This window comes from Parasteatoda tepidariorum, chromosome 8, assembly GCF_043381705.1.
Source record: "Parasteatoda tepidariorum isolate YZ-2023 chromosome 8, CAS_Ptep_4.0, whole genome shotgun sequence".
Lineage (NCBI taxonomy): Eukaryota > Metazoa > Arthropoda > Arachnida > Araneae > Theridiidae > Parasteatoda > Parasteatoda tepidariorum.
In genome coordinates, this window is record NC_092211.1 from 85,834,887 (window position 1) to 85,849,964 (window position 15,078).

The 15,078-nt window shown below is 30.3% G+C and overlaps 1 protein-coding gene across 1 annotated transcript; it reads right to left on the bottom strand.

Moving 5' to 3' along the window:
- Nucleotides 1-2,223: 2,223 nt before the first annotated feature.
- Nucleotides 2,224-11,911, bottom strand: LOC139426337 (uncharacterized). Its single transcript, XM_071184683.1, has 4 exons — nt 11,700-11,911; nt 8,652-8,801; nt 5,955-6,104; nt 2,224-2,599 (listed from the first exon to the last, which is right to left on the bottom strand). The coding sequence occupies exons 1-4, from the start codon at nt 11,908-11,910 to the stop codon at nt 2,376-2,378; spliced, it is 735 nt and encodes a 244-aa protein (XP_071040784.1). The 5' UTR covers nt 11,911; the 3' UTR covers nt 2,224-2,375.
- Between the last annotated feature and the right edge of the window lie 3,167 nt (nt 11,912-15,078).

The window sequence follows — 15,078 nt, forward strand, 5'->3', positions numbered from 1 at the left end:
TACTAGAATAAATTATAAGAAGAAAAATGCTAGCAGTGTTGATTATTACTTATATTTGTGCATTTATGAGTTGGGACGTTACTCTGGGAGGAGTGATTTATATTTCAAAAAGATGTGGCTGGACTTACATATTTTTCATTTATTTGATATAGTAGATATTCTTGTAATATACGATTTAAATTTTATTAATGTTTTTGTGTTATCTTACTACAAAAATTTTGTGTTGTAATAAATAACATTTAAATTATTTTTAAGGACATAATTAAGTCCCACATTACAAGATTTTAGTTATCAAAAAAAAGAAACGTCAAATTTGATACTGATGTTATATATACAGCTACATATAATTATTTACGTTATTAGTAGTTTCTGGGAGAAATTTATGTCAGCTATAATCGTCAAATTACTAGAAAAATATAAAAACCTATGAATAATGAAAGGCTGTAAAGTAATTATAGAATAATATTTCGAATTTTGCAAATGTAGTTTCTCAAGCTTCTTTTTTTCTTTTAGGTTTTACATTGTTTCAAATTAAATCTTAAATTTGAAAATATCTAAGAATTATTGAAAAATTTTCAAATATTTGGACAGTTGCAAACTTGTTTTAAGAAGATTTGATTTTCACAATTGATAAAAAACAGAAGGCAGAAAAGAGTTTTAAGAACGTTTGACAAAAACTAGTTTTTAATTGGTTTAAAAGAGAGTTTAAAAATAGATTTTCGGAAAAACAAAAAATTGAAATAAAATCAGATAATACCTAAGTTCAGTATTATAATGTTAAATAGTTATAGAAGCTTTCTGGGTAGAAATTTCCAGAATGTGAAGTTAAAAATTTTAATTCTAATGGCATATAGTGACGATACACAAATAAATTCAAATCCCGAGTTATTTTCAGTTTCCTGACTCAGGATTTCATTTAATCACCTGGAAAATTCCGTATTTTTAATTATAAGTTAATTAAAATAACAAAGCTTCTTAAAATTCTTAGCCTAAGGGGAAAAGCGTTTTTTAGGTAAAGCGTCACGTATAATGTCAGTGGCTTAAATACAGAATTAATTAGTGTGGGCTCCAGCGAAAATTCATATAATTGTAAAACTTTTACTAGTGGATATACTGGGATAATTTTTCCTGTATTTCCATATTATAGCAGATTAAATACGATTAGTATTAAGTTATCTTTGTTGATAAATAATACTAAAAATGTACTTTGTCTAATGGAAAAGAATTTTCTTTCCGACTCATTTCAATATTTGAATGAAAAAATTTTCATACTCAAAATATCGGAAGGATAGCCTGAATTTAGGAAGATCATCCTTATAGTTTAGTTACGAGAATAGACAAAGTTTGGTCTTCTGCAGTTGAATTTTCCTTTTTGTCTACTTCGTCATATATCTTGCATTATTAAAGGCAGCGATTCAAAAAATAAATCAAAAACAGAAGTCTTAATTTGGATAAAAGAAATCGCTTTTACAGAAAATCGTGAAACTTTTTTCCAACTTTTATCCAAAGGTTCAAAAATTATTTTTAATGTTTTTTATAATATAAGAAAATTATTAAAAGTGTTTTTTTTAATGTATAAAAACACTATTTTCGTAATTTTTATTGTTATTCAATTAAGCGTTCATTATGGGATTATTTAATTTACTAAAAGCATGTTTTCGATTAAGCAATTTTTTTGTTATTTCCTTAATTTTTGTTAATAACAATCAATCCAGTTCCATTTAAATTAGGGTCCACTATTAGTCTTCCAGTGACATTTATAGTGGTCATTCAGTTACATTTAGTTGGTTTAAAAAAAATAGTTTTATAGAAAAATGAAAAAGCTCATAAAATGAGAGACCCTAAAAGAAATCAATAATTTCCAAGGGATTTTAGACGTTGAGAATATCAACGTCGTGCATTTCATGAAAGATCCGAAAGCTGCCTTTTTTTTTATGAAAAATCAAGTTCCCATGAACTGCATGGTAAAGGAAAAGATTATCCGCAACAATTTAATACTTATTTTATCAATTACTGACAAGGGAAAAAAATAGAGCAAAATGTACTGTACAAAAAAGAATTTTAAAAATAAATGTATTTTCAAGAGACAAAGCGTCTTTCTCATTTGCTAAAGTCCACAGAAAACTTTTGAGACTCTCAACCAAAGTTCACGTTTCGGTACTAAGCTGTCCGTGGCCCATGAGTTCGAAACCGGTGACCTAGCAGATGGATGGCTCGCAAGAATTCCCGAATTTATTGACAAGTCTCGCAGGTGCAAAAGGCTGAAGATCCTTGAATCAAATCAAGACAATACTATTTCAGTAATTAACACTTTATTGGAATGAATTTTTTTACCAAATAACCACGCGAATTCACCTTTTAATGGAAGAATTTGGTCAATTGTTTAACAGTTTAAAGAATTTATTCTTGTGTCTGTAACTGCTTTTTCTGTACCTATGCAGTTTCGATCCTGGAGTGCTAAGTACACCGCTTGATTCAGATATCAGATGTCCTTCTTTTTTAAGATCATCGTTGCTTTCGTCTTTTTTAAAATCTTTTGTTGCGTTCTTCCCAAGAAACCAAAACTTAATTGTATCCAGAACTCCAACTGCAACCGTTGCTAAAATAGAACATGATTTAGAATATTAAGAATTGAAAAAAAAAATTCAACGTTTTATCAAACTACTGCAATTTTAGATCTTGATTACCGCTACAAACAGGGTGAATGAATTTTTCACAAGGACAACTGCATGAAAATTGTCCTTTTTTGCTAAACGAAGAGCTTAGTAATTGAAATTTGAGGGACATTTTTGAAAAATTGAGATTTCTCGAGAAAAATCTGTTACTTTAGTCTTAACTACTTTTCATTTCGCTCATTTTGCTAAATTGATATGTATATATATGTTCGCAGATCTTAGAGATGCAGGTACTAACTGACCACCTTGAGTGTTTTGGAGTGGAAGAATCTTCCAAATGCACTTGGCAAGAAAATGGCGATGAGTAAGAGCCACCGATATGATGAGATCAGTTAAATTTATTTTTAGGGATCAATAGATTTCGCAATTTGGAAGCTCTCTGATAAGAAATAAAGGATAGACATAGCTTTTATTTCCTTTTGTCAACGTAGAAACTTTGTAAGTAATTTACTAAAAATCACTAAATAGGCACTGGAACCTTTTACTATTAGATTAAGAAGACACGTTTTTGGAAGTTCAAATCATCAAATAAATGATTAACTATGCTCATGATCATTTTATTTTAGTATATGCACCGGAAATAATTTTATTTTAGTTTACCTGACATAACAAATAATTTTTAAATGATGTGCAATAAACTCTGAGTGTAACTCATTTTTTATTAAAAGGAGCAGTGAGCTATCAAGCATAGCTTATGTTTTCAAATGAATAAGGAAAAGAACTGAGTTGTCTGCAGTTTTATTTACTACAGAATAAAACTGCAGCTATACCGATGAGAAATATTCAATTTCTTAAACGTACCTTCTGAACGGACTAGGTAACATTTTGCACGATCATTAGGATAAGGTCGGAATTAGCTGGTTCGCAACCCAATCAGTTCTTGAATTATAAGAGAGACAGTCAAAGAATTTTTTCATTGATAATTATAGAGATTTGCGAGTCATAAATTTTTTCATTGATAATTATAGAGATTTGCGAGTCATGAATTTTTTCATTGATAATTATAGAGATTTGCGAGTCATTAATTTTTTCATTGATAATTATAGAGATTTGCGAATCATTAATTTTTTCATTGATAATTATAGAGATTTGCGAGTCATAACTCAAGGACATAAGTCATGATAATCTAGTAATCTATATATAACATTTCTTTCTTTAAAACGGAATAAAATTTTGCATAAACTTATTGTAATACCTGTGATCAAGATTAGTGTTAAAAACATATATGGCAGTACTTTTACTTTCGTTACTTGTACCGCCGGTACAAGTAAAAAGTACGTACTTTTACTTGTACTTCGTTACTTTTTAAATTTAGTACTTTTACTTGTACTTTCGTTACTTTTTTAGGGAAAAAGTACAAGTATTTGTAACGGAAATGTCGAATGAAATCGTTACTTTTTTCTAAAACTCGGTAAGCTTTCTAAAAAAAAAAAATAAAAAAAATGCTGTCAAATGCAATTATTTTGCAAAATGAATAAAAATATTAATTAGCAAGTTATTTTCATTCATTTTCGAGTTTTATGCATTTGTTTAATACATTTTAAATAAAAAATTTTGGATTTTGTTATTACGTTTTTCAATTTTCTGTTTGAACTCACTAATAATACAATTTTTGTCTTAATAAATTTTTTACTAAACACATTTTTACCTAGTAAATTTTTTACTAAAATTATGCTTATGCCGACCTTGTCAAACAATGCCCATTCAAATCTCTAAGAACTTCAGAACTATTTGTGCTACTGAAAACTATTATAATTACTATTTTAACTCTTGAAAACTCGAAGGTATTAATTTAGTCGCTTATACTAAAATTCGTTTACAAATTTTAATTATTCCGTTAGGCAGAAATGTTCGGAAAATGATTTTCTTGCATGACTTCAGCATTAGCCATTGTTACAAATAAAATTGTAGACTGTTCTGTTTCAACTTATACTGCACATTCAATTATTTTTTACTAGCTCAAAGATCACAAAGCTTTCTGAAGCCCCATGTTTGCTTTTTTCATGTTTGTGCTTTTAAAACGCGTTTCTATAAAGCAAAACAATTTTAAATCAATGGTAATTTAAATAATAAAAAATAAACTAAAAATTAAAATAAATAGAAAAAATTTCTTTTTCGTGCAAATCCATAAAAAGTTGGATAGTAAAATTATATTATACGATTATATTATAAAATTATATTATAATATTCATCCGAATTTAAAAATAAATAAATGTCCATAACTTTCAAAATTAAAAATAATTAAATAACTACAATTTTGCAAAAATATTAAAGAGCATAAGAATATTATTCAATCAAATTTTAGGTTACTTTGAATTTTCGATTTCCTAGAAATGTATTTTTAAATCGTTACTTTTTTTGTTTAGTACCTGTACTTTTACTTGTACTTTTTACTCGTTACTATTTAAAATAAGAACTTTTTACTTTTTACTCGTTACTTTTTTTAAAAATACTTTTCTATTATCTCGTTACTTTTTAAAAGTAACGTTGCCATGTATGGTTAAAAAAGACCATTTAGGTCATGCGGTTACGATTACAGTGCAGTTACGGTTACGACTGCAGTTTGAAAATTTCAAATTGCAAAACCTACTTTTTTTATGGTAATATGATATGTTCTCCCTTTACAAAACTTAAAAAGAAGTTCAAATGATACTTTTAGCTTGAAAAATGAACTTGTTAGACAAGGATGAAGGAAATATTAGTTTATAAATTATTATCGTGATAGCGTGATCAAACTCTAATACGATAGAGTTTGATCACGCTGGACAGTTTTTCACAAACTGACAACAACAAAAAGGAAGATAGAATTAAATTGAATAAATTGTATGATGTTCATCTCTCTTTAGCGTCGCCATTATTCGTGCTAAAAATATCGTTTGAAAGTTTTAGAATTCTGTCTCTGTAACCGTAAAATCTGGACAGTTTTTTTAAAACTGCATTCTTCAGCGGGTGTTTTATAATACCCTTACACAAAAGTTTATTTCGTTCTCCCAAATGTATGATATCCATGGGTCAGATATTGACAATGCCACTTTATAATCATTCTATATATTCTTCCATTTACTAATGAGTCACAAGAACATTTACTCGACATGCCATGAGAATACATCAAGAAAATAAAATGGTTCACCTTTTTCACTTATTATTAAACACACACGTCCATATATTTTTTAAATGTTCAGCTAAATAAATACTAAATAAGCTAAAAGAATATCTCTTAAGAATGACTAAATATAAAGTACTTAGTATATACTTGAAAGAAAGTAGAAAATTATATACTTGATTTCATTTCATTTTCTTCAGTTACAGTATAATTAAAGATGAGTTCTTCGTAATCTGGATTCAGTTTCTTCCCATAGAATATCTTCCCTTCAGACGATCTTTCCTTCATTTCTTTTGATCTTGCAAACGATGTCAAACTTCTTTTCTCTAAATGCAATTAACAATAATTTTATCCATAAATCTGATTTTAAAATTAAGGATCAAAATAAAATGAAAGTTATTCAAATATTTTTTTCTATTAAATTGAAACTTATTAGATTGAAATTTTTTTTATGATGTTAATAAGATTTTCATACGAAGTGTCCCAAAAATCTCCAACGAATTGAAAATCAATAAAAAAAACTGGTTAGAGTTTTATAAAAAAGAAACATTCTGTTAAATGTGTTCCAATTAGATTATTCGCAAAAATGAATGGCTCCGCGTGATCCGCGAAATTAAAGAACGCTAATAAAAGAAACTACAGTACAACTTTGAACACTATCAGAAATAATTGACACCGTAAACTACAAACTGCGTGGGACGAACTCCATTACGGATTAATAGTTTATCATGGTGTGGAAAAGTCACACAACAAACATAACCTAAAATTGTTTTTTTAAATTAACCAAAATATAACTAAAAAGAATTTTTCATATGTTTTCCTTTATTTCGTGCAACGTGTTGTGTAATATTAAGAATAATTTTGAAACTATTAAAGCTTAATATCAGGTTATTTGGTTATGTTTGCAAATTATATTCGCACACGTTTCAAAAACCGTTGCTAAGTTTCTGAAGAGATGGCTCATCATACTAAAATAACTATTAAGCAATATTTTCTGTTTATATTTTAATCAAAATATTTGCTCGGGTGTCTGCTAATTTTGCCATCTGATTGCTTCAGAAGAGCATTATTGCTAATGGTTGCTATCAAAGCATAGTTTAACACTTATTTTTTTGCCTGTTACCATCTGTTGGCGACATTTGTATCCAATTTGAAAAACCCAAAGGCACCATACGGCTCAATCTTTTCATTTCTTTCTTTAATTAAATTTTCAAAACATCAAAATTATTTTAATCAGACAAAGAAATTAGAAATAAAGTGTATTTTATTTTTGATTTATTAACTTAGATACTGGTATCGGAACTTAAGCCCTAAAACTTCGTACTTAATCCTCGGCACTTAGCACTTGAGGTATGCATTTAAGCTATTGTCATTTCATGATTTGTGAAAGTTTATATTACGACGAAAATCAATAATGAATAATTCTTGACAACAAGTCGATAAGGGAAAGAATGGGAAAGTAGAAGAAGTAGATCAGTGAACATGTAACTCAGTGAATCAGCTTTGTAGTGAATCAAAAGAATAACAGGGATAACTTTGAACTGCGCGTGAATAACGAAATAAAATCGCAAACAGACCACAGGAAACGCTACATAAGAAGACATATAATAGTTTCGGTATGGGTTGTAGTGCATTCTTCAGTGTAGAAAAACAGAATAAAAGAGGGAAACACAAAGATGCAGAAGAAATTACAAAGGTGTATCAATTAGGTGTACCGCAATGGATTGATCGTAAAGACACTGTTCCCAGTAGAACACCAAGTCGAGCATCACTGGCTTGCGGGTAGATGAGCACTTTGATCAGCCTGCGTAGGGATCTAGGGTGCGCAATATTGGTCATCGTTAAATTGTTCTACCGTAAAGGGCTCGACTTCGCACAGGTCATGGGGCTACCAAAGCAGGGGAGCCATCCCCTCAGTAGAGGATCAAACTTGTGATGGCATGTCTTCGAATTATCCTCAGGGATGTTTCCCAGAACGTGGCCAATAGTCCATTGTGCAGCTCTTGTGCGATGCAAATATAATGCCTACCTATCTTGATCAATTAAGCTAGGAAACTTTGCAATAATGTTGTTCGATCGTGTTAGGAAAATTAAGAATATCTTGTTAGGAAATTCTGTTGCTGGCCAGGTGTAGCATTTTCAACGGTAGCCACTTTTTTTAAAAAACTAAATTTCAAAGAATACAAAAAAAAATTTGGTATTAATTAGGGAAGACATTTCTTTTAAAACCATTTTTGAAATATCCTACATATTGCTGGGTACATTTCTAACAATAAAAACCGTTTGAGAAACGAGCCAGAAATTTTCAGATTATTATAAAATATTCATAATTATATTTCATATTTATTAAAAGATAGTATAAAAATGCACATAGAAGGCATTTTTGACACCCAAAAAAAATGGTGATTGAGTGGCGACAGGAAGATACTTTTTTTATTTACCGTCAGTTATTTTTAGAACCCGACCCTATGAACATTGATGGCCACTCATTTTGGCATATATAGTATATCTATTTTTGGAACATTATTTGTGATCTGTTCACAGATTTTTATTTATTAAAAAAAAGTTTAAATTTACCGTTTCTATTTGGACACCCATATTTTTTAATAATATTTTTTCAATATTAAATGGGAAAAAAATATTCTGGAAAAGTACAGAAAAATTTGCCCCCTTTGCCACTGGTCATACAATTAATTCAACTTTTTACACTACGCCAATTTTTTAAACAATGATCATAACAGGAAAATAAACTAAAGAGATGGTAGAATTATCCTTTAAAAATACGATATCTCTTGTTTAACTGACTGGGTTCTACTTGAAATAAAAATGCATAACACGTAGAAAAGAATAAAAATTAGAAGCATTTCTTGTACCTTCGGGTGGATTTTGGACGTCATTCTGAGTGAAATACAAAACTTCTTTCTTTGGCGTCATTCTATATTGACTGTAGTAATTGCTTCTTCGCTTTTGACAGTTATGACATAAAATCCTGTAATTTTTCCTTGAGCGATCAAACTTAATTCCTGGGAGATGAAAAGATTTTGAGAACGCTAGATTAAAATGAATTTTTAAAAATATTTATGAAAAAAGGCTCTTTACGACCTTAAATAAAAAAAGAAATGCGATACGTAAGCTTAGATTTATGCAACACGGTTTCTATAGTTTTTGTGTGCATTTTTATTGTTTATTTTTCATATGCTACTTAGAATTAAGTATTTTTATTAAGTATTTACTCATAAAATACATAAATTTGTATTGCATGTGTCGAGTCGGATTCAAGACACAAGCATGTTACCGTGAATGATCGAAATCAAGAGAATGTCGACTTTCACCGGTGAATGTCAACAATCGCATAGTCGCATTGGTGAATATCCGAAATATTTGTTATATCCTATTTGATATTAATTTATTCGTTTATATTATTATATTTTTCCATATTTTAATATATTCTGAGGATAGATTAGGAGAAACATCAGTACCGGTTAAATGCATACTGGGTAGTAGCACTTGACCTTAAAAAAACATTGATGTAGGGCATACCGGGCAAATGTATACCGAGTAGTAGCACTTAACTGGACCTAGTATATATTTCGGATATTTACCATAGCGACTATGTGATTGCCAACACTCACCGGTGGAAGTGAGCACCCACCAATTTCAGTCATTCCCAGCAATATATATATATATAACACATTGCCGCTAAATAATTGAATAATAATTTGTAAAATTTGCTATTACACAAGTTTGTTTGCTCTTATATGTAGTTTGGAATATATAAGGGAAAAGAACTATATGCGTATCGATATAATTATAAAAATGTCGCCCTACATCTGGAATTGTAATGCTACGAAATAAAGTTCATTTTTAAAGAAATGTTTATTTTTATATTTTAATATGTATTTCTCTTATGTCTAGAAGAAGTGAATTAATCATAACTGTTGTAATTTGTAATACAAAAAATACCACGAGGACCTCTCTGTTGTGGACAGGAATTCAATTACAGAGTTAAACTTACTGAAAAGACTGTTTTCATTTATAAATTTATCACGATGCTTTTTTTTAATTTTAATTTGTTCGTAAGTTATTGCAATTTTAAGAGATTTCATCTCGAATTTTTTTTTATTTGCTTTAAATAATGACAACATAAAACTATATAATGTTTCCCTTTAATAGAAAATATTTACATAACATTAAATAAAAACATGCTTTTATTTTTATTTAATTTATATCGATATTTTGAAATAGTGTTCCAAAGGTAGAGTATGCAAGCATTAAAATAATTTTATTTGTATTGGTTCAAAATAAAGAAAAAATCTTTTGCTTTAAAAAAAAGGCGTTTTTTTTTTCTTATGTGTCACATATAGATCTTGGTATTTTTAGACAATTTTATAGAGAACCAATGAAAAGTGATTCAAAAATTATTTGAGCACTAGATTTAAAAATTGATTAGAGTAATTAGTGATTGAAAAAAATATTTTGTATAAAGAATGATTTGAAGCAATAATTTGTGATTCAAATCATTATCTTAGCATTGATTTCTTGCTGGTGATTTGATACAATTGATAGATTTAATAATTTAAAATAGTTGCAAAGAATTAAATCTTTTTTGTTAAATAAGTAATCGAATTAATTTATTAAAATCAGTTATTTCGAGTTAGTAGCATGTTATTAGATTTAACGGATCAATATCAACTAATTCCTTGAATTACTTGAATCTAAGAACATAACGCTAATCACTTGATTCTAATAAAATGGTACTATTCTCTTAAAATCTAATAAGATTTAGATAAAAGACTGATTTCTTTATTCTAATAAGGAGATATATATACTCTTGATTCTAATAATTTGATTTAATTTCTTAAACTTAATTAGAGCGCACGAATTGGTCCGCTTTAACTGTCTTGAAACATTTTGACACAGATTCCAGCCTCTGGTCTTAAATTATTCAATTGAATCAGTTCAATTGAATTTCTTAATAAAATAGAATTAAAATTTTAAAAACTTGTAATTTTAACTTGTAACTTGTAACTTAAAATTTTTCAGTAGACTAAAAAAATTTGTCAGACTTTGCAAGAAAAAAGTAAGAATAAATTTGTTTTTTAGGCTTGGGAGAAGTTGATAGAGGTGGCAAAAGTTAATTACGAAACTGACGTTACTCTATCAAGTTTTTTTTTATTTCAGAACGGCAAAAAAAATAATAATTTTCTCTTTTTATAGCTCTGTTATGTTTGTTTGCTTGTTTTTTCATTTTAGACCCGAAAAAAATAATTTTCTCCTTTTTTTGTTCTTTTTGTTTTTGTCATTTTCGAACTAAAAAAAGAAAGTATTGAAAGTATAATTTTCTCCTTTTGTTGTTTTATTGTGTTCCTTTTAGAACTGGGAAAAAAAAAGTTTTTTTCTTTCTTTTTTGATTTATTTTGTTTGTTTTTTTTTATCATTTTAGGATCGAAAAAATAAAAAACTTTTACCTTTTTGTTACTTTAACATGTTTTAATTATTTCAGAACCGAAAAAAAAATTCTCCTTTTTAGTTGACTTTAAAAATATTTTTTCTAATTTTCATACTAGTTTATTATTTTTTTTTTCTTTCTATGTTTGTCTTTTCAAAAGTGGTCAAAATTTCGATTGACAAAAAAATTTCTACGCTTTGTTTCCACTGTTGAAAAAATAATTGTAACACAGAGCCCCAGTTGAAATAGATAGTAGGCAAACAGCTAGCGGGAAAGTAGTGATTGGCAATATATATTCTCTCTGTCGATAAGGCAATGATTGAAACTTACAAGGTCATCAAAGCACTGAGCTATCGTAGAGAGTTCAGTGCTCTAATTAGGAAATTATTTTAATTTCTACACCAAAATTGCTCCTAAACAGATACAAAAGCGAGTAAATGAAAACCTAGATATATAAGAAAATTTTTTATACCATGCCTAATTAGACGAAGTTTGTTCTGCTTTCCGTTCTGATTTTTCTCGTGTCCAGCTCCTCTCAATCTGAGACACCCAGTAGAAATGTTATCAACACACAGGTTCCCCCTTAAATGCTGGTTGAGTCCTCTGCGACGCATGGCCCGTTTTAGCATTAACAGCTGGGGTGCAATCTCAGCATTATCATGCAAAACAGGTGGCAAATGCATCTCTGGATCTGGAATAAAAATAACATTCAATCTGTCAGTAATTTACAAACAACCATTTCTGTGCATGGGTATTGTTTGATTTATCTTCTGATGTCGTGTGTCAGTTATTATCCGGTAAGCTATCGTCCAACAAGTTATTATCCAAAGTCTATCTATGTTTAAGTCCATAACCTTGTAATTTTGAACCCAGACCAGAAGACAAGGAAACTCCTTAATCAAGCAGTGAGGCAAACTAGCCTTCATGATGGACTCTCTGTTGGAACAAAGTCGTATTTGCGTTGCATGGAGAAGAAAACCACGAAAACCTCACATGATTTGCCCGATGGTGATGCACTTGACTTCTAGCCCATTACCCGTCTACCACAAACATATCTTACGTCGACACTGTGGCCGATACTAATCAGGTGCAGAGTTCGTATCAGCCAGCCATCACTGGTATTCGAACCTGGGTCACCTCATTGGCAGGGGACTAACATTTTAGAAATATTGTTTAAGGAGGCGTGGTGAATTACGAGATAAAGCGATCTCCTCCCAATGATGCGAACCGAGTTCGAATCCCAGCAATGACTGGTCGATACAAATTCCGCTCTAGGCTCGCAACGACCCCAGTGCTGACGTAAAATATTCTCAGTGGTAGACGGATCATGGGTAAGAGTCCCCTTGCCGTCAGACTAACCGTGGGAAGTTTTCGTGGTTTTCCTTTCCATGTGAGGTGTTTTCCATTTCCTTTCCAAAAAGCCTCCACGAAGGCAAAATTTCTCCCAATGCTTGATCCTGGTGTTCCCTTGTCTTCTCGGTTGGGTTCAAAAATTACTACGTCGTTGAACATTCGTAGTCTCAAACTCAAAATTCTTATGGCTGTTCAGCGACTGTTATAAAATAAAATAAAATAGTGTTTAGGTGTAATAACGTTTTTAAATATTAAAAATAATCATTTTTGCATCACTATCCTGCATAATATGTAAATACGTTCGTCCAATAATAAGATGATTCAATTCTTAACCAGTATGACATCTACGTAGATATAAATTTAATATTACGGCAAAGAGATGATTACGTTTTCACCTCAATTATTTTCTCGAACATAAACACTGTTACACATTTTGGTAAGCTTTAAGCCATTATATCTTTCAATTTGACTACAACCTTTATACCGCGTCAAATTGAACCATGTTATCCAGTAAATTAATTATTTTTGGAAATGTGGTTTAACTTAAATGGAAGGACTGCTTAGTTGTACACCTTAATAAGGAGGTAGAAAGTCAACAAAGTAGTTCAAATCAATGTACCTAATTTATGGTTCAACACTGAACTAATTTTTCTGAGATTGTAGAATTAGTTTGTTCAGGAACATGATCGCATCTGAAAAACTGCAAATACATATTCAGATTCCGGTTATGGCTGGTTAATTTGTATATACTTACCAGAAAACACCGGAATTTTGAAATAGTAGGTATGTTTATTCAGATAAAGAAGTTTATGCCTGATTTTGTTACCTAATTTATCATCTGCATTAATTGATTAGACATTCTACCAAAACCGTTAATACTGCATCGTTCAAGGAATCACTCTGAATTGTTTAAAGGAAGTTGCTTAACAATTGCATCGTGTACGAGAACTCTCGTTTAAGGAAATATAAAAAGTTTTACTTGCTTTCCATTATCGAAGAAAAATTTTAAAATTTATATTAGAACTATTTAATTTCCCATTAAAAGAATAAAGACATTCTTCATTACTACACTGGTAGCAGAAACTCTGCAGCACAGCAGTGGGCGCTGCAGATTATCATAGCATCTGTAGATTGTTTTTAATCTCAAATAAATCAGAAGCTACAGATTGACTTTTAATGCATTCTGCTACTAAGATTAAAACTCATAGAAATAAATCAGAAGCTGCAGATTCACTCAAAAATTCTGTTACCACTAATACAAATAATTCACGAGATATGTACTCTGTAGCAATTACTCCAGCGGAAGCAAAAGTTTCATGGAAGCCGTAGCTATACGTAGCTACAAGTTAGCGATAGCTTCTTGATAAAATTTTTCAAACTAATTATTTACACTTGTATCTATAATAGCTGAATTTATGTTTTTCTGCAGATTATTACAAAAGTTGATAGGATGAAAAGCAATAATTAATCCGTTCCGTTATTGTACCCATAAATTTTATCCAAGCCATTTTCAGCACTATTCGAAAGTAATACATTATTCTTCAAAATTGTTTAAATGTCCAGTAAATATTTACTTACTCTTAACGTACGCTGATCGGATTGGTAGTTCATGATTTCTGATAACGAATGCACTCTTAATATCATTATTAGAATCTATTTGATAGTTAGTTGCTTTTGCAGTTGCTAAAAAGTAATTAAAAAGAAACGTTATACACTAAAAATTACACTTTTTTTCCACACAAAAAAATAGTATAATTTTATAAAATATTAACAGGAATTACTTCTTTCATTCATACTATTATAACACTTTTAATGGTGACCGGGATAACCTGGTTGGCAGAGTGCTGAACTCACGTTTGAATCCAGCCGGCCGAAGATTCCTCGTCTAGTAAATGGTGATTGATGCACGTTAAATCTGTCGGGTCACAAAGTCATTCATTTTCCCATAGTAAATTATACCTCTGGGTGTATTGAATTGGGGGTAGATTGTTCTCTGGTTCAGGTCAAAATTACAATCCGTGGATGAATGAATGAATGTATGAATGGGCCTATAAATGGATGCAACGCATGGGTGTGGCAGAAGTCTAATTCTTGGCCGTAAATGGCGCCACTGTAAGACAAGAACCATCGCACTTCTTGCTTTAATGGTCTACGACAGCAACCAGAAAAAAACGGAAATTGGATGAATAACTTCTGAGCTTACCAAGTGACAAGATATAGAATTATGTATGTAATATTTAAGGTGATTGCGAAGGTGCTCTTTTGGAGGGGGGAACATTTCTAGTCCATTTTCTCAATGAACGTACATTAATTTTATAATTCTATAACTATAAAGTCCCCCACTGTACTAATCATAAGATACGATTCCCAGTAGAACTCCGAAATCACACATCACTAACTACGGTCAATGCACGGGTGGGTGACTACTTTGATCAGGCTACGAAGGGACCGAGGGTAAGCATGACCTCTTTTACCATATAGTGGTCGACTTCGCGTGC

Coding starts and splice junctions, on each gene's coding strand:
- LOC139426337 (XM_071184683.1), bottom strand. CDS start 11,910: ATGCATTTGCCACCTGTTTTGCATGATAATGCTGAGATTGCACCCCAG. Junction 6,105..8,651: donor CGTCCAAAATCCACCCGAAG/GTACAAGAAATG, acceptor AATTGCATTTAG/AGAAAAGAAGTTTGACATCG. Junction 2,600..5,954: donor AGAAAATGAAATGAAATCAA/GTATATAATTTT, acceptor GTTCTATTTTAG/CAACGGTTGCAGTTGGAGTT.